The 18,380-nt window shown below is 47.8% G+C and overlaps 1 protein-coding gene across 2 annotated transcripts in view; it reads left to right on the top strand.

Moving 5' to 3' along the window:
- The first annotated feature begins 1,976 nt into the window (after positions 1-1,976).
- The window catches only part of TCEA3 (transcription elongation factor A3), a 37,272-nt gene continuing 20,868 nt past the window's right edge, over positions 1,977-18,380 (top strand). The window contains exons 1-5 of one of the 2 annotated variants that reach the window (XM_063104517.1): positions 1,977-2,204; positions 7,039-7,101; positions 7,841-7,946; positions 8,468-8,612; positions 15,200-15,262. In XM_063104517.1, the coding sequence (XP_062960587.1) occupies positions 2,136-2,204; positions 7,039-7,101; positions 7,841-7,946; positions 8,468-8,612; positions 15,200-15,262 (446 nt within the window). In that variant the 5' untranslated portion in view covers positions 1,977-2,135. Of the gene's footprint in view, positions 2,205-6,973; positions 7,102-7,840; positions 7,947-8,467; positions 8,613-15,199; positions 15,263-18,380 lie in introns of both variants that reach the window. The other variant, XM_063104519.1, reaches the window with a different exon arrangement.

The following is an 18,380-nucleotide window of genomic DNA, read 5'->3' as shown; positions in this document are numbered from 1 at the left end:
TGGCCACACTGATTTTTTGATTCCTCCAACACTGACATGCCAAGCACCCTCCCATCCCTAAAGTTTGTACATTCAGAACTCCAGGAAGACTGTTTCATTCCTCTCTGGATGCTCAGTGCTAGAACTGCCTGGCACATAGTAGGTGCTCAATAAATATATGTTGAATAAATGAATGCTTCCTCCTCTCTGTATTAGTCCATTTCTGTGGCTTATAACAGAATACCTGAAACTAGGTAATTTATACATGAATGAAATTTATTTTTTACAGTTTCAGAGGCTGGGAAATCCAAAGTCCAGGGGACACATCTGGTGAGGGCCTTCTGGGTGGGAAATCTCTACAGCCACACAGGGTATCACATGTTGAGAATGAGCTGAGCAAGAGAGAACTAAACTTCTCACTTGTTCTCCTTATAAAGCCATCAGAACCACTCCCATGACCACCCATTACTCCATGAATGGGTCAATCCATTCACCAGGGCACAGTCCTCTCAATCCAGTCACCTCTTAAAAGACCCAGTTTTTCAATTACCATAATAGGATTTCCCACTCTCTTAACTCTTACAATGGAGGTCGTCTCCAATACATGAACTTTTGGGGGACACATTTGACCCATAGCACTCTCTTACATAAACACTCGCTTCGTTTTCCCCCAACTCTCACTCTGCACTTTAGCCCAGTTTGGACCTCGTTACATCAGTGAAGATGATACCCTAACTGGTACAGAGCCCCTCAAATGTGTCTTTAAGGTGTCCTCCACTTCTTACTGAGCCTCACCCCAGCTGTGATAAATACAGTCATTGATCATACCCGTATTTGCTTAAGGTTTCTCTTGCCCATAGACTGAGTCTCAAGCTTGCTGGGACTGAGTCTGTCTTGTTCATTGCTTGGACACTCAATGCATATTTGTTGAATGAATGAAGAAAACCCACCCCGTCCTACCTTGATCCCAGTCACACAGCAGTTAGAAGACAGGAGTCCACTCCAGGCTGTTTCTGTGACCCAGGCTGGGATGGAGTTCTCTCAGGAAAGGCTGGAGTTTTCCCTGGACACCCTAAGCTACAGCTCCTCAAACCGCACACACTGTGGACCATTTTTCTTGAGTCCCCACTCCCCTCACATGTAGATCATTTTCTGTCCATTAAACTCACTCCTTTAGGAAGGGAACTGGGTCTGCAAGGGATACTTAGAAGGTCCTTCCACAGGAAGGCAGTTGTGTGCACAGCTGGGGGAAGTGAGCACAATTGTGTTTCCTCCCCTCCAAACCCAAGTCCATTGGGGAGGCGGTGGCCTGACCCTGAATAAATAAAGGACACCCGAGCACATGAATCAGTATTTTTCAAAGTTTGATGCACTTAAGAAAGTCTCAGGCCCTCATTACTCTGAGTATAGTCCTGGGAGCCGCAGCACCCCCAGCACTTTGGAGCTTGTTAGAAATGAAAAAACCCCACTGCAACAAACAGCGAGCAAGCCGTGAGCTCCGGGGTATACAGACCGAAACAGAGCCTGGATGCACGCGTATGCACAGACCGTGTGCACGAAGGAGTGAACAGAAGTTAGAGCAGAACTGAATTTAATGATCTTCACAAAAATGTCATTCCAGTACACCAAGTTGCCTCCGCTTGGGCATAGGCACGGAGCTGGGTCATCCCGCTTTGAGCTGCAACGCTGCAGAGACGCGGGAGCCCAGAACTCTTCCTGGAGCTCCTAGGGCACCCTCAGGCGTCCTCCGCGCCGCGACTGCCTTTTGTGGCACAGGACAACTGCCACCCCGCTCGTCGGAGAGCCTGCTCTCCAAATCTCCCTCCAGCCTCCACCGCCCGCCGCACCCCTGGAAGGGCCGGAGGTGACGGGCCCCCTCTTGCAGCCTCGTCCCTCCCGTGAGGCCCAAGCAGCCGGCGCGGGCAATCTTCGCCCGGGCGAGTCCTTGAAGTCTATATTTAGTGCACGTCACCCTCCCCCCCACTGTTGGGAGGCGGGCCGGGAGGGGGTGGGGGGAGCGCCCCGCCCCTGCCAGGCGTGCGTGTCGTGTGTTTGGGGCCCGGGCGGGTTGCGCGCCCTCCGCCTTGGCGCCCGCTGCCCCCGAGGCCCGGCTGCTGTCCCGGTGCCCCTCGCCCCGCCGGGCGTCGCGGGCCACCATGGGCCAGGAAGAAGAGCTGCTGAGGATCGCCAAAAAGCTGGAGAAGATGGTAGCCAGGAAGCACACGGTGAGGCTGCAGAGTCTCGGCCAGGGCCCCCGCCCCGGGAGGTGCGGCGCGAGTGGGCCCCGGAGCCTGGGGGCGCGTGCTGGCTGGACGCCGGGCAGGCACGTGCGGGACTCAGGGACCTGAGGGAGGCGCGGCTGGGGCAGGGCCCGGGCCCCCTTTGGGACACTTGCTGGGCACTTCAGGGTGGGCGTGTGCCTGGCCCAGGGCGCCGGAGGGGTCGTGCGGGCTCCGGAGGCGCCGCCTGTGCCCTTCCCTCTGGACGGGAGCGTTCACCCCTGGGCAGCTTGTGCAGCGCCGGGGAAAGCCAGCGACGAGACCTGGACGTGGGAAAGGACTTTTGGAGTCCAGGCACCCACGGCGTGTGCAAAGCCCGGGGAGCGGCGGCGACGGCCAGATCTCGGGTGGGCCGAGAAGGGGCAGAGAATCGGGTGGGAAGAGGTGCTGAGCCGCGCTGGGGTGGACCTGCGGGAGAGGAGACAAGGGCCACGGATCCCGAAACCCCAGAGCGCGGGCCGCCAGGGGCGGTTCTGTTTGCAACTTTCCCTTTCCTTGGCGGCGGGGAGGGGCCCGGCCGGCGCGGGCCGAACAGGTGCTGGGGCCCGGCCGGCGGGGGAAGGGGGCCGGGGCCGATGCCTGGGCTGCGGGGGCGGGGGGAGGAGCAGGCCTCGGAGCTCCGTGGGAATCAGGGCCCACAGCCCTACCTGAGGGTCTTGGGAACCCGGAGTGCAGGCCCGCCTGGAAGTTAATGTTTGATCCTTCCTGTGATCTTTGCCTCAGGCTGGTGGCTACACAGTCGGTTGGTCGGTCGCCTGGCCAGAGTAAATTTGGCCTTGAGTCCAAGATAAGGGAGGGGAACCCGGTGGGTTTGCCCCTTCCCTCTGCCCTGCCCCAGGGTTCTCTTCCTCCCCCTATCCATAGCCATGTGCTGCAGCAGGACTTGCATTTCCAGTACTTTCTGCCACCCTAAGAGTTTGGGAAAGGAAGAGACCCTAAGGGAGGTGTTAAAGCCAGTAAGAGTGGCCAAAGCCAGAGGGAGGGGCCACTGGAACCATGGAGTGTCAGGAAGCCCTAAAGTAGACACTTGGCAGTAAAGAGTTGGTGTTCACATAGGGGCGAGAGCCTCAGCTTTTTTATCTGTAAGGAAATGAGATTACCTGCCTTGGGGGGAAGGGCGTGGTGAGGATTGAAGAGATGAGATAGGTGTGTGTGGTAGAAGCTAGTGCAAGGGCCCTGCTTCTGCAGAGTCAGGTGAAACACAGGAAGGTACGGGGGACACCTGCAGAGTACTGGGAGCTTCTCACCTTCACATCATTCCCAGCCTCCCTCCGCCCCATTCCAGCTTCCTCCAAGATCCTCAGGAAGGGTGAGCCTCAGGTTATGTGGGGCACTATCCCAGCTGGGGGTGCAGAGCCCAGCCAGGTATTCTGAGCTGAACTCCATTTCCAGTAGACAGGTTATCCTAGCCCAGCCCTTTGCTGACCCAGGCTTGCGCCAGGAAGGAAATTCTGGGCCTTTGGGTGAGAGGGGTGGGGTGGGGAAGCTTAGGAAATCTGGGGAAAGGCAGCTGGGTTGGGGTAGGGCTCTGGCTAAAGAGGAAGGGACCTGCCCTGGCCTCCCCCTCACTCCTTTTATGGCTTAGGCAAGCCACTTTACAATCCCTCTCCGGGCCTCTGTTTCCTTTTCTGTGAAATGGGAAGAGGAAATGGTATCCATTGGGATGAGTTCCTGTGGAAGTACCTGGAACTGTCTCCAGGAAGGATACAAGTCTGGCCGCAGGATCCCTGTATTGTGGAGCCAGTTCACAGCCACGTCTGTGCCTGGGCTCTGGCAGCATATGGGTGGGCACAGAGCTCTGGGCATCTGACCCAGAAAGGTGGGGCCTGCTCTGGGAATGAAAGAGGGCCCGCCCAGCGGTGGTTAGGCTGAGGAGGACACACTTCCTGTAATAAGACGGATCCTCCACGTTGCAGCTCATGCCCAGGGTTTACTGCCAATTGCTGAAGTCTCAGTACCTTAGGGCTTTGTCAGATGCTGTGAGTGTGCACCAACTGTACAGGTTCAAACATACAGCCAAGCACCAACAGTCACAGCTACACAAGCACATACTTACACATCGACAGACAGCTACACACACACAGCCACACACAACAGTAGCTAAACAAGCAACTACAGACCTAACTGCCTATGAGACATGCTGCTGACACTGACATGACACACACCATTCTAGTTACAGAAAGATACACAAAGATAGCTACACACATGTATGCACACAACACAGCTACACCCAGACATGCAAAGCTAGACTTAGCAAACAGCCACATTTACAAGTCAGACATTATAACAGCATCATCCCACAAAAACAAATAGACACAGTTGTGCCTCAAGTTGCAAACTCACACCTCCACACCTGGACCAGAGGGACTGCCAGCTCCACATCCCATATGTGCATCAGAGAGACACCCCTGGCAATGTTTGTACAAAGTTTTGTGAATCCAGCTGCAACCCAGGCCTATGGCTATTCTTCAATATGACCCAGTTATACAGCTGTGACATAGAGGCACACACCCAGTGGTGAGCTGGAACTGGCTTAACACCGATTGTTGAATTTTCAGGATTTTTGCAAGCTTGTTGTTAAACACAGCCATTATAAAAAAATTAAATTATCTGCTTACAATTAAGTGTATTATATTTAAAACAAAGGTAATAAATACTGCACAATCACCACTTCATAATTATTTTGTTACATTTTTCTATTATCTACGGCTTAGAGGTAACTTCTATTATAGCTATATGGTGGAAATATGAGTATTATATGATGGTAGGGTACTGCACATCTCTTCCCACTTCCTCTTTCAGTTCAGTGACAGCATGTTGGTAGCTTGAAATTGACCATGGGAGGAGTATTCACACCACGGAAATTGGCAAACACTACAAATCGGTTTTTTTTCCTTGAGAACTGGTTGTTAATTGTTGACCAGCACGCCACTGCACTTACCCATGCTGATATTCCATACTATACATGTCTAGACAGACGTATGCTCGTACCTACACAGTTTGTATAGCCCCAGCGGCCTGAGTTTGAATCCCAGCTCATCTCCTTACAAAGTGTGTAACCTTTGGCAAATTATTTCACCTGTTTCTTGCATTCCCTTCTGTGAAAATGGGATAATAATTCTGTAAAAATGGGCATAATAAATAGGACCTACCTCATAGGGTCATTGTGATAGTTAAATGTGATAATGCAAGTAAAATACTTAGAGTGCCCAGCACATAGTAAGCCTTTAATTAATGTTACACATGGAGTTGTATGCCCACAAGTTCATTTACACACACATCCGCAGGTCACGCCTCTGGAAACATACTGTGAACCCAAGTTGTAAGGGAGGCTGAGGACTGACAGAGGGCAGCCCCTGGGATGTGGTCCAGGTCCGGGCAGGGTGGAGGATGACACTGGAACCAAACAGTGAAGGCCAAGGGAAGGGACGTACAGGACATTGTCAGCTGGTGTCCCCAGTGAATCCATCTCAGGACAGGAGGCCAATGCTGGCTTCTAAGAAGAGAATGGGAGGAAGGGGAAGGCTGAAATGAATCAGGGGGTATTCAGGGCCTGGAAGCCAGCAAATTTTCAAATTTGAGCCTCCATTTTCCCTCTCCCGCTTTCTGCTTTCTGCTTTATTCATTCAAGATTTCCTGCACTTGGGGCACTGGGCCCTATGCCAAGCCCTAAGATTTCAGAGATTAAAACAGTTCTCCTTACCCTAGAGAAATGAAAGTATCTGTCCACACAAAGACCTGAACATGAATGTTCATAGCTTTATGTGTAGTAGCCCCAGAAGTTTCTCCCAAACTGGAAACTACCCAAAAGTCCCATCGACAGGTAAATGGATAAACAAATTGTGATACATACATGCAATGGAAAACTACTCAGCAATAAAAAGGAACTATGGATTGAATCTCAAAATAATTATGCTGAGTGAAAGAAGCAAGATTTTAAAAAAAGAGTTCATCCCATACTCTTCATATAAAATCTTTAAAAACACAAGGTCACCTATAGTGACAGAATTGTGTCTGCCTGGGATTGGGTGTGGAGGGCTGTGTGGATTGCAAAGGGGCACAAGAAAACTTTTAGGGATGTGGTTGTGTTCCTGTCTTGACTGTGGTGATGGTTTCATGGGTGTATCGAAACTCATCAAATCATGCACAACAATATGTGCAGTTTCTAGTATGTCATCTGTACCTCAATAAAACCGCTTTTTTTTTTTTAAGAGATGACCGGTAAGGGGATCTTAACCCTTGACTTGGTGTTGTCAGCACCACGCTCAGCCAGTGAGCAAACCGGCCATCCCTACATGAGATCCGAACCCGTGGCCTTGGTGTTATCAGCACCACACTCTCCCAAGTGAGCCACAGGTCGGCCCAATAAAACTGCTTTTTAAAGAAAGCCCACAGTCCTCACCCTGCAGAAGCTTATGGTTGGGAAGCGAGAGGAGACTACAGGCACACAAGCAGTAACAATAAGCCAGGAACTAATTCATTCTGGAGGAAGAGCTGGGGAAAGGGGAGGGCACGCTTGGAGAAGGCAGAGCAGAACCCAAGGGTGGAGGTCAGGGTGAATAGTTGGGGCTGGAGCCTGGCTCAGAGGGGTTTGGACCCAGCTGGGTGATAGGAGATAAAGCTGGAGAGTTGGTCTGAGACAGATCTTTCCCTTCTCTCTCCTTCCTGCCTGTCCTTCCACCACTTGTCTGCATCTTCTTGTCCCCCACCCCCAGACCCCACAGTAGTCAAAGAGAGGCTCTGGCCCAGGCCTCACTTGTGACCTTGTGGCCTCCCACAGGAAGGGGCCCTGGACCTGCTGAAGAAGTTGAACAGCTGTCAGATGTCCATCCAGCTCCTGCAGGTGGGCTGGGGGTGGTAAGCCCTTGGGGGAGTGCCTCTGGGAGTAGACCTTGTGGAGGAGGGAAAGATCCCAGTGGGGGAGACTCCCAATGGTAGGGTCTGGGAGGAATTTCCAAGGGGAGGCCTGGGAGAGGGGGATCTTGAGGTACAGACCTCTGAGGGTAGGGACTGAGGAAGACACTGAGGCATCTTGTGGGGGGCAGGATACCTTCCAGGCTCAGGGGGTCCTTGAGCTTTCCTTGAATAACCCAAGTCCCAGGCTCTGAGCCTGTAGGATCCTAGAGTCCAGTGATCCAGGGAAAGGAAAAAGTCCTCCCCTTTTTAAATCCTCTCTGCATTGCCCACATAGCCCCCAAACTTTATCAGAAACTCCTGGCTCTGAAAAATTAGTGCAGACCCAAGATGTAATAGCCAGAGCTGTGTCTGAGTTGAAACTTGAGCTCAAAGACAAGCCAGGTCTGGGAATAGGGAGAGATCTTCATCATCAGCCACAGCCCCACCTCAGCTTTTCACCAAAGCCACGGTTATCCATCAGTGTAGGGACTGAGCCTTGGGCACTGGACCCCACGCAGGGTGGCAAGTCAGGGCTTCAGTTATACAGCCTGGCTTCTTACCTCAGCCATGGGTCAGGGCTAGGACTCTGGCGGTGGGATGTTTGAGCTTGGGAAGGTCCTGCCAAGAAGGGCAGCCAAACCTGCGTATCCATTCCGAGACCAGCCCTTAACCCTCTCACTTTGCAGACCACCAGGATTGGAGTTGCTGTTAATGGGGTCCGAAAGCACTGCTCAGACAAGGAGGTGGTGTCCTTGGCCAAAGTCCTCATCAAAAACTGGAAACGGCTGCTGGGTGAGAGGGAGCAAGGTTGACCTGAGCCACGTTTTTCTCCTAGCACCTGGGATAGGACAGTGTCTGGCTCATAACAAGCACTCATTGTGTTTGCTGAGTGACTTAATTAATGACAGATGTCCTCTGAGTCAGGGAGTTAGTGGAGAGTGCCAGTATTTGTGTACACAAATGTGAGATTTGTACATGTGTAAGTTTTTCTGCACATGTGCATATGTATTTCTGTTTGTGTGCTCATGTGTTTGTATATATAGGACATGTCTATATATGCACATTTGTATGAATATGTGCAGAGATGTGTGTGCTGATGTATTTATGTCCCTGTGTGAGAATGCGTATTTGCACACACATGTGCCATGCTGTATGTGCATTTGTGTGTAAATGTATATTTTTGTGTGTGCATATTTCAGGGGTGTGTGCAGCGGTACAAGTCAAGCCCTTTGCTCCTTCCTCCCAAAGGTCATGCTGGGTTCTGCTGAGATAGAGCTGAGTTGAGAGAGTCAGTGACACACTTTTGTTTCCAGACTCCCCTGGACCGCCCAGAGGAGAAAAAGGAGAGGAAAGAGAAAAAGCAAAGAAGAAGGAAAAAGGACTTGACTGTTCATATTGGAAGTCAGGAGAAGGCCTTTCGCCACCAAGGAAAAAACGAGGAGAAGACTCCAAAAACAGGTATTTTATTCTGGGATGGAGAAAAGTGGGCTGACACTGTCACATTCTCTGCCAGAAGCTCAGTTTATATTATTTCATTCAAGCCTCGCAACCCCAGGGGTAGATGTTGTTATCACCTCATTCAGTGCCCCCTCTGGGGGTCTTCTTTGGCTCAACCCGACACTCACAAGACCCAAATGGTGGCTCTGGCCTCACTAAGAAGGAAGCAGGGACAGGAAACGCTGTGTCAGTGGAGCAGCATCAGGCATTTCCCATCAGTGAAAGTTCTCATAGGAGACCACACAGCGGTCCAGAGCTGGTCTCTGGTTCACCCAGGTGACTCCCCAGGTGCAGGAAAACAAGACCATGATGGGTGAGAACCCCATGGCTTAGAAGTCGCGTGTCCCAAATCTTGTAACAGCCCCATAGACAAAGCTTCTGGGATCCCAGCCAGGGCTGTGCCCACTACAAGATTCACTGCACTCAGGGCAGCCCAAAGACTGTGGTTTTCCACTAATTATTTATAGTTCATACATAGATAGCCTTTCCTAGACACAATTTACCCATCAGGTATCATTTGCACTATATGCAATGTTGCCTAGTTGTACAGCTGACATTCCACCTTCGTCAGGTTTCTAGGGTAAAAGGGGCTAGGAAATTTTTGTCTGTAGAGAAGTGTTTTTTGTTAACTCTTTTTTTCTTTTTTTTCCTTTTTGGCGGCCGGCCAGTATAGGGATCAAACCCTGGATCTTGGTGTTATCAACACCATGTTCTAACCAACTGAATAACTGGCCAGTCTGTTTTGTTAACTCTTTACTCAACATTCGCATTTAGTGATGAGAAAGTCAAAAGTCAGGGAACAGAGACTTTCTCAAGATCCCACAGCTATTACTTGATAGGGTGGGATTCAGATCTTCGTCAGGCCTCCACACCTCTGCTGAGAGGAATGCAACAGCTGTTTGTCTCAAGTGTGTGTCCATTCCTCTTTGCCTACCCCAGCCAGGGTGTTCCCCAAATTACATGAGTCTCAGATAGACCCCAAATGCCTTATCCACCATGGTAGATAAAAGCCTTCATGGATGTATAAATAAGTCCACCTATTCCCTATGGAGATAGAAGTTCACTTAACTTCTTGGGGGGTCTCCATTTGTTCATCTAGTAGACAAAGGATGGTACCAGATAATACGGAAGACACCATCCGTGAGATATCCACATTTTTAACGTACATGCCTTTTGACCCAATGTATCCACTACAAGGAATTCATTTTAAGAAATCCATCAGATTACAAAACAAATATTATATATAATATAATAATTTTCTGCTGGTGTTTCTGAGACATTTTTGAACTCTGAATCCTTTTTTAATGAATGTCTATTATAATTGTGTAGAGAAAGTGCTTTGCAGAAAACTCTTTAGGAAATGAGGCTGTAAGAGGAGTATTTCTTGGGCCGAGCCTGTGGCGCACACGGGAGAGTGCGGCGCTGGGAGCGCCGTGACGCTCCTGCCGCGGGTTCGGATCCTATATAGGAATGGCCGGTGCACTCACTGGCTGAGTGCCGGTCACGAAAAAGACAAAAAAAAAAAAAAAAAAAAGAGGAGTATTTCTTCACCAGGAGGGAGATATACCTCCACTGCCGCAATCCCATTTTGGGTTGTAAAAAAAAAAAAAATAACTGTAGGGACAGAGCTGCTAAATATCCTTCAGTGATCAGAATCGTCCCACACATTGAAGAACTATTTATTAAGTTCAAAATGCCAATACGGCCCCATGGAGAAGCACTGCAGGATAGAAAAATATTTAACGACACGGGGAAATGTTCACTAAGTATTAAGAGAAGCTTTGTACGATATATATAGTATGATCCTATTTTTATAAATATTAAATAAGTGAAGTTTATGTATATGCATAGGAAAAAAGACTAGAAAGTTAATAGTAATTATTACTGGGTGATAGGATTGAGAGGTTTCTTTTTTTCCCTCTTTTTGCAAATTTCTGTCTTTCTATGTTTTCCTGATAAATATGTACTAATCTTGAAATAAAAAATGAAACTATTTTTTGAAAAACAAAGATACATTTGTGCAATTATAATTGAGAAGATCTTCACATTCTGTATTATACAATAACATTTTAAAATCTGTATTGTTGGGGGGTTTTCCACAATGATCCTGTATTGCTTTTGAAATCAGAACAAATAATAGCACTTTTAAAAAATAAACAAGTAAGAGTGATAAAACCCTGTTGTAGAAATAACGGAAAATACAGAAAAGTAAAAAAAAAAAAAATCACCCCCCTTCCCGCCACCCAAAGACAATCACTCTTAATATTTTGGTATATGAGGTTTTTTCTAAACTTACCACCAATTTTATAGTCTGCTTTTTAAAATATAATACTTGTCAAATGGTTCTGTAACATTTTCTATGTTCATGCCTTTCATTTTGCAATCGTATCCCACTCAGAAAACTCCTACTTGGCATTTAATTTTCCACATGGATATGTTTTCTTTCCTCTCTTTTTTGGGGGGGAGGGCGGAGGCTGGTCAGTGCAGGGATCGAACCCTGGATCTTGGTATTATCAGCACCACGCTGTAACCAGCTGAGCTAACCGGCCCACATGAGTATGTTTTGTTTCCCCAAAGAGGTTAGAAGGTTGGCTGGAAGGGACCCCTGACTGTCTCCACAGTGCCAAGCACAGAGTGAACCTTTACTGCATATGGCCAGACCCAGTCGTACCGTTGCAGTCCCCTGTAGACTCCCTACTGTTCATGCTCTGGCTGGTCTGGCCATGTCTGGAGCACATGTTTGATTCTAAGCACCTTGGCAAATGAAGGGACAGGATGGGGAGGGGTCTTGTGAGATGAAGTTGAAAGACTAGAGACTGAAATATTAATAGAGGAGACCACATGGGATATGGGACTAGTCTATAGAATGGGAAGTGTAGACATCCGAGTAAAGATGGCAGCTTGAACACATGCATTTTCTTTGCTGCATCCCCAAACTCTACTAAGTGGTCCGTAAAAAGTATTTCTTTAAAGGCCTGCAAGGACAGCAGGTGTGGGAGGGAAGACAATTAACTGGAAAGCAGAAAGCCAGGCTCGATCACTTACTCTCACCCGTAGTCTCTGACACTGGTATTGTGGCCTGAAAAATGGACATCATTGTCTCAACTATTTTGTATTATATTTATCTTATCATACAAGTAATTACTTACATGCTCATTGTAGAAAGTTGACAAAATACAAATAGGAAAATAAAAAATTATTCATTATCGGGAGACAAGCACTCATATATGCCTATAATTATTGTGTTTATATATAAATTACATATAAATCATATATATACATCTAGACTTTTTTCTATGTGTCACTACCCATAAAGTACTTATTTTAATAAAATGGAATTTTACTCTGTATACTATTTGGTAGCCTTTTCACATACATATATTTATTTCAAAGTAAGTCATGTTTAGTGTAAAAAGTTTAGAAAATCAAACACAAAAAGAAAGTAATAGAAATAGCCACTGTTAGCATTTCGATGTATATCTTTCTGGTCTTTTAAGAAAATGTATGTATACATGTATATTTTCTTAATAAAATTGGAAGCGCACTATATATACTGTTTTGTAATCAGCATTTTGCATTTAACAGCATCTTGAATGTTTTCCTGGGATGCTGAATTGTTTCACAGCCATGAAGCTCTGAAAGGAAGCTGTCCCCAGGGCTGAGCAGAGGGTGGGGACGTATCTCCCCATCCTGCTGAGAGAAGCAAGTTGGCAGGGGTCCTATTTCAGCTCACTCGATGAACTTCCTTTTTCATTTTCCTCATGATAATTCATTATCATTATTTATTATACAAACACGATAACCACTTAGTGAAATTTAAAATAAAAAAGGAGAAATATTTGAACACAGCGTACCACCTCTGACAAATGAAGCAGCTTTTCTCTTCTTTTCTCTTCCCTCCCAGTCCTGGTCTACCTACCTACATACATAATTTTTCTATTCTTGTAGGCAGCGTGTACAAACAATTACATCTCCTTTTTATTTATCTTGCCGTTCTAAGCATTTTTTCATGTTCCTGAATAGTTTTCATAACAATCATTTGCAATAACTGCAGAATATTTTTGATTTGTTCTAAAAAGAAAAGCAATGAGGCAAAGCCAGAAAGTGGTGGGTCTCTGGGATGGAGGCTCACGTCTTCCCTCCCCTCTCCCGCTGGAGGAATTCCAGCTTCCTGCTCAGGCCTGCACCTGCTTATCCTCAAGGGGCATTCAGGGAGGAACCCCACAGGGGAACAACCAGGGCCCGGGATGGGAGTGGAGGGGCATGTGAAGGAGGGTCTCTCTTTCCATCTCCCCCTCTGCTGCCTCACCCCTGTGTTTAAGCTGGGGTGAGGGTCTGGAGCTGGACGGCTCTGGTCCACAGGACAAGTAGGGCCCCTGAGGCTGCCTCACTCACTGTCTCCAAGACCATCCGGAGGATGAGGTAGAAGCTAGAAATCCATGCAGGAACATTGCACAATCTGGAGAACAAGATCGTCTGGGCAAGCTGGAGATCACATGTGTAGGGTTATGAAGCACTGAGGACTTCTTGGTGCTGGGAACCGCTCTAGGGACATACATGATCTAATGTCTTCTTCCCAGCCAGCCCCGAAGATATAGATCATTTCCTCCCCATTTGACAGGTGAAGGTACCAATGCTCAGGGAAGAAATCCTGCCCAGGGGTAGGGCTGGGATTACAACTCAGGTCACTGACTCCGTTTTTAGAATTATAATGTTAGATATATTTTTGTATGAGTGTAGAAAAAGTCCTGGTAGGAAAGGCTCAAACTTAATAGCTGTTAAGTTTTGCCACCTTTTTACTTTTTATATTTCTTTTTCCACCTTTTTTCCTTTTTATATTCCTGTACTGTTTGACTTCACAGCATTCGGCAACAAATATTTATAGAGGTCCTCCTCCGTGCCCGGCACTATTCTATGTGCTTGGGATAAGTCATTGAATATATCAGATTGGTTTCTCCAGAAGTAGACCCTGACACATGGATTCAAGTGCAAGTGGTTTATTTGGGAACTGATTCAGGAAATGCAGATGGAGAAACAGGGAAGTGAGACGGGGAGGGAAGGAAGCCAGCCCAGGGTGTGTTTGTGAGCAGCTTACTGCTGTGGGCAACCAGGGCTTATATCCTGTTGGGAAACTCTGGGTGACAATGGAGAGGACACCTCAAGTTGACCCACTTGAGGGTCGAGGAAGCTGGGGTATTTATCCACCAATTCCCATGTGTCTGATTGAGGGCTGCTCCGGGGTTAACTCCCCAGCACTTGCAGCCTGCCTGGCTGGCAGAGGCCAGGGGAACTTGCAGGAGGCCCTTGGGTCCTGGGGCACTGAGAGAGGAAGTGCCCAAGGGAAAATGGGCTCAGTACAGGCACTGTCTACCACAGTGAAGAAAACCTGCCAAACCCTGCTCTTGTGGAATTTACATGGGGGGAGGGGGGCAGACAATAAATATGATAAGTGAATTATAGAGTATGTTAGAAGGTGACACGCTGTGGAATTAAAAGGAGAGTAGAGAGGGTTGGCCGGCTATGTTGTAACACCAAGGTTAAGGGTTTGAATTCCCATATCAGCCAGCCACCAAAAGACAAACAAACAAAAACCTAAGTGAGATGGCGAGTGAGAGTTGCAATTTGCAAACAGATTTAATTTTATAACACTAATCAAAAGAAAAACTACATTGTATATCTTTTTTTTTTTTAAAAGATGACCGGTAAGGGGATCTTAACCCTTGACTTGGTGTTGTCAGCACCGAGCTCACCCAGTGAGCGAACCAGCCATCCCTATATGGGATCCGAACCCGTGGCCTTGGTGTTATCAGCACCACACTCTCCCGAGTGAGCCACGGGCCGGCCCTACATTGTACATCTTAAAGAGAACATTGCTATGTACATTTTGGAAAATGAAAAAAAGATTTTTTTTCACTTTTAATTCCATTACCCCAACGTAACAGTGGTTAGCATTTGGTGAATTTTCTCTCAATCTTTTTTTTGCTCTAGGGCATTGGTTTTCTTGCATGACTTTAGGCTCAGCCTACATCTAATTTTGTCCTCTGCTTTTTCACTTGCCGTTTGAAGTGTGCCAGCTCTTCTGTCTCCAAGGCCCATGTGCTTTTCCTCTCCTCTTCCTAATGTGCCCTGCAGGGGAAGCTGACACTGATCTCGGTTTCTCTGGCTCCAAATGAATAGAGGCCATTCCCAGGAATCCAATCTCCATGAACTTCAGCTAGCCAACGCCTGCCTAACAGCAAGGAGGAGAGGGGCCTGCTGAGAACTAGTTATTAATAATTAGTAATTACATGACATAACACATGTGACGTATCTGGCACATATTAGGTACTTGGCAGATATTGGTTTTCTCCCCTTGATGGAGGATAGGTCAGGGTGACCAACCAGTGCCACCTGGAGCTCCCTCTCCCAGGCAGCTGTTGTCAGGTGGGCTCCCTTATCTTCAGCCCAGCAGTCTCCTGTCCAGGATGCTTTCTCTCCAGCCTCTTTTGGGGGATCAGTACTGATGCTAGCTTACAAGAGAGTCTCATCTCCAATTTTTCTTCTTTCAGGAGAGACTCTATGGACTCAAAGTCTTCTGCAACCTCCTCTCCAAAAAGGCCATCGATGGAAAGGTAACGAAGCCACAGATTTCTCCCTCCCAATGGTCCTGTTCAGCAGGTGTCCTGCTTTATGTTATAATGGAAGAAGCCCAAGGCAGGGGAAAGGAGGAAACATATAATATGTTGCCTCCAAATTCTAGGACCCACACAGTAAGACCGAATGGGCCCCTGAATCAGAGTGTGGCTCCTTCACTGGGGTGACTGACCAGTTACTGTTGTGCCAGGCATTGGCCGGGGAACATTTTCAAGGTCAAGTTGAACCCAGTGAGGACAGAGATCTTGAAAGCCTGTACGTATGTGGAGTGGGATTTCTGGATTTGGGTTGAACTGGTTATGGTGTCTACCCCTGTTTTAGTCCATTTTATGTTGCTATAACAGAAATACCTGAGACTGGGTAATTTATAAGGAAAAGAGGTTTATTTGGCTTACAATTCTGGGACAGCTGCATCTGGCATGGGCCTCAGACTGCTTCTACTCGTGGCGGAAAGTGGCAGGCAGCCGGCGGGTACAAGCAGATCACGTGGCAAGAAGAAGCAAGAGAGAGAGAGAGAGAAAGTGCCAGGGCCTTTTTAAGCAACGAGCTCTCGCGGGAACTAATAGAGCGAGAACTCACATGACTCAATCAGTTTCCAACACTGCAGCATTGGAGATCAAATTTCCACATGAGTTTTGGAGGAGACAACACATCCAAACTCCATCAACCCCAAAGTAGAATAAATCATCAAGTCATTCATTCATCAGATATTTATTGAGGGCCTACTATGTGCCAGCAACTGTTCTAAGTGCCAGGGATACAGAAATGAACAAAAGAAACAAAAATACCTGTGCTCATGGGGCCTGTATTTTAGTGGGGGAGACAGGAAATACATATAATAAGTAAATTATACAGTGGTTTAGAAGGTCACAAGTGCTGTGGAAAACAATAGAGGAGAAGAGGGGGATGGGAGAAGGATGTTCCTCAGGGTGGTCAGAAAAAGCCTCATCCAGGAGGTGACCTTTGAGCAAAAGCTTGAAAGAGGAAAGGGAGTTAGCCATGCAGATGTTGGGATCATTCCAAGCCAGGGCCCCGAGACGAGAGTGTGCCCGACAGAGTCCAAGAACACTGAGCCGATGGCTCTGCGGCAGATCAAGTGATGGGGGAAGGTTGAGGCAGTGGGTGGAACCAGAGCCCCTGGAGGGTATTGAGCACAGGAATTATATCACTGCATTTATCAGGGTCGCGCAGGCTGCTGTGCTGGGAATGGATCATTGGGGCAGGGGCAGAAACAGACCAGCCAGGAGGCTGTTGCAATCATTCAGATAAGACATGAGAGAGGCTTGGGTCAGGGTGGTAGGTGGGGAGAAGTGGTGGATTCGGGATATATTTTGAAGGGAGAGTTGACAGAATTTCCTGACAGATTGAATGTTGGGTATGAGAGAAAAAAAGGAGTCAAGAATGATTCCAAGATTTTTTGCTTGAGCATCTGCAAGGATGGAGTTGCCATTAATTGGTATGGGGAAGACTGTGTATAAGTCAGGCCCGGGGTGGAATATCCAGAGTTCAGGTTTAGATATGCTGGATTTGAGGTGTGTGTTAGTCATTCAAGTGGAGAAGTCAAATAATCAGTTGGATTATATGAGGCTGGGATTCAGGAAGAAAGTCTGGGCTGGAAATATGCATTTCAGAGTCATGAGTGTGTAGCTGGCATTTACAGCCACAAACCTGGATGGGATCACCAAGAGAGATTGTGGAAAAGGAGTAAGTGTGAGCTGTGGTCCAAGAGGGTGGTCAGAGGTCAGAGCAGGAGAAGCAGGGCCCAGGCGAGAGTGGCGTAGGCAAGGAAGTGGCTTAGACGTGAATCAAGGTGAATGATTACGGTCTAGGGGCCATACTGGATTCTGAGGTGACCTGGTGGGACAGTAAGGGTGTTGGTTCTGGGACAGTGTGTGTGGGAGCTTCACAGTTATTTTAAGCCTAATGTGCCAGTAACACTGCCACTGGAAAGAAGAGTAAAGGCACAAAACTTAGGTCATTTAGGAGCTTGTGAAAATGAAACAGACCTGAGGTGCTGATGGGGCTGCTGCGTTGCACAACTCCAACGTGGCAGCCGAGCACCAGCTCCAGCTGATGAGTGGAGGCTCCCCGGAGTGCTGGTTGCAGAGGGAGTCTGGCTGTATCCTGCCTCTGCAGGAAAGAGTTCTGCAGTCAGTTAGTGATGGCTGCTGTGGGTGAGGCCTGGGAGTGGAGGCTCCAGTGTCATCCTGGTTCTACACCGGTGGTCCTCAACAGGGGTCATTTAGAAATTTGTGGAGGCATTTTTGATTGTCACCATGACTAAGGCCAGGTTGGGGGGTGTCTAAGTGGGCAGACACTACTGGCATTTAGGAGGCAGGGGCCAGAGATGCTAAGTGTCCAGAATGTGAAGCATAGCCCTATGTAACAGAGAGTTGTCCTATCCCAAAATGAAACACTGACCACTAATCCATTTCTGGGCTTGATGCTGTAATAGAAACATTCAACATTTGTGTGAGGATTTAAACCTCCAGACTGCTCTCCTGGTTTTGCCTTCATGACCTTGAAGCATCCTGGCTCCCTCCTTTAGTGCATTCTTTTTCTGAAGGTCAGTCAAGCAGAAGATTTTTTTTTTTTAAAGATGACCGGTAAGGGGATCTCAACCCTTGACTTGGTGTTGTCAGCACCACGCTCAGCCAGTGAGCGAACCGGCCATCCCTATATGGGATCCGAACCCAGGGCCTTGGTGTTATTAGCACCGCACTCTCCCGAGTGAGCCACGGGCCGGCCCAGAAGATTTTTTTTTTTTAAAGATGACCGGTAAGGGGATCTTAACCCTTGACTTGGTGTTGTCAGCACCACACTCACCCATGGAGCTAACCAGCCATCCCTATATGGGATCTGAACCCGTGGCCTTGGTGTTGTCAGCACCACACGCTCCCGAGTGAGCCACAGGCCGGCCCAAGCAGAAGATATTGTCCTTCCAGCAGTTGTGCCATTTCTTGCTGTATTGTTCAGTATTGGGGGTGGGCAACCAAAACGGACACAAGCAAGTCTTGTATAGTCATGTTATCTTCTAATCAGACTGTTTCCTCTCTACCTCTCTATTTTATCTTTCTCTTTTATTCATTCATTTAT

Source organism: Cynocephalus volans, chromosome 8 (assembly GCF_027409185.1).
Source record: "Cynocephalus volans isolate mCynVol1 chromosome 8, mCynVol1.pri, whole genome shotgun sequence".
Taxonomy (NCBI): Eukaryota; Metazoa; Chordata; class Mammalia; order Dermoptera; family Cynocephalidae; genus Cynocephalus; species Cynocephalus volans.
The sequence above is the reverse complement of the archived record's forward strand: the minus strand, read 5'-3'. Positions and strand labels throughout refer to the sequence as shown.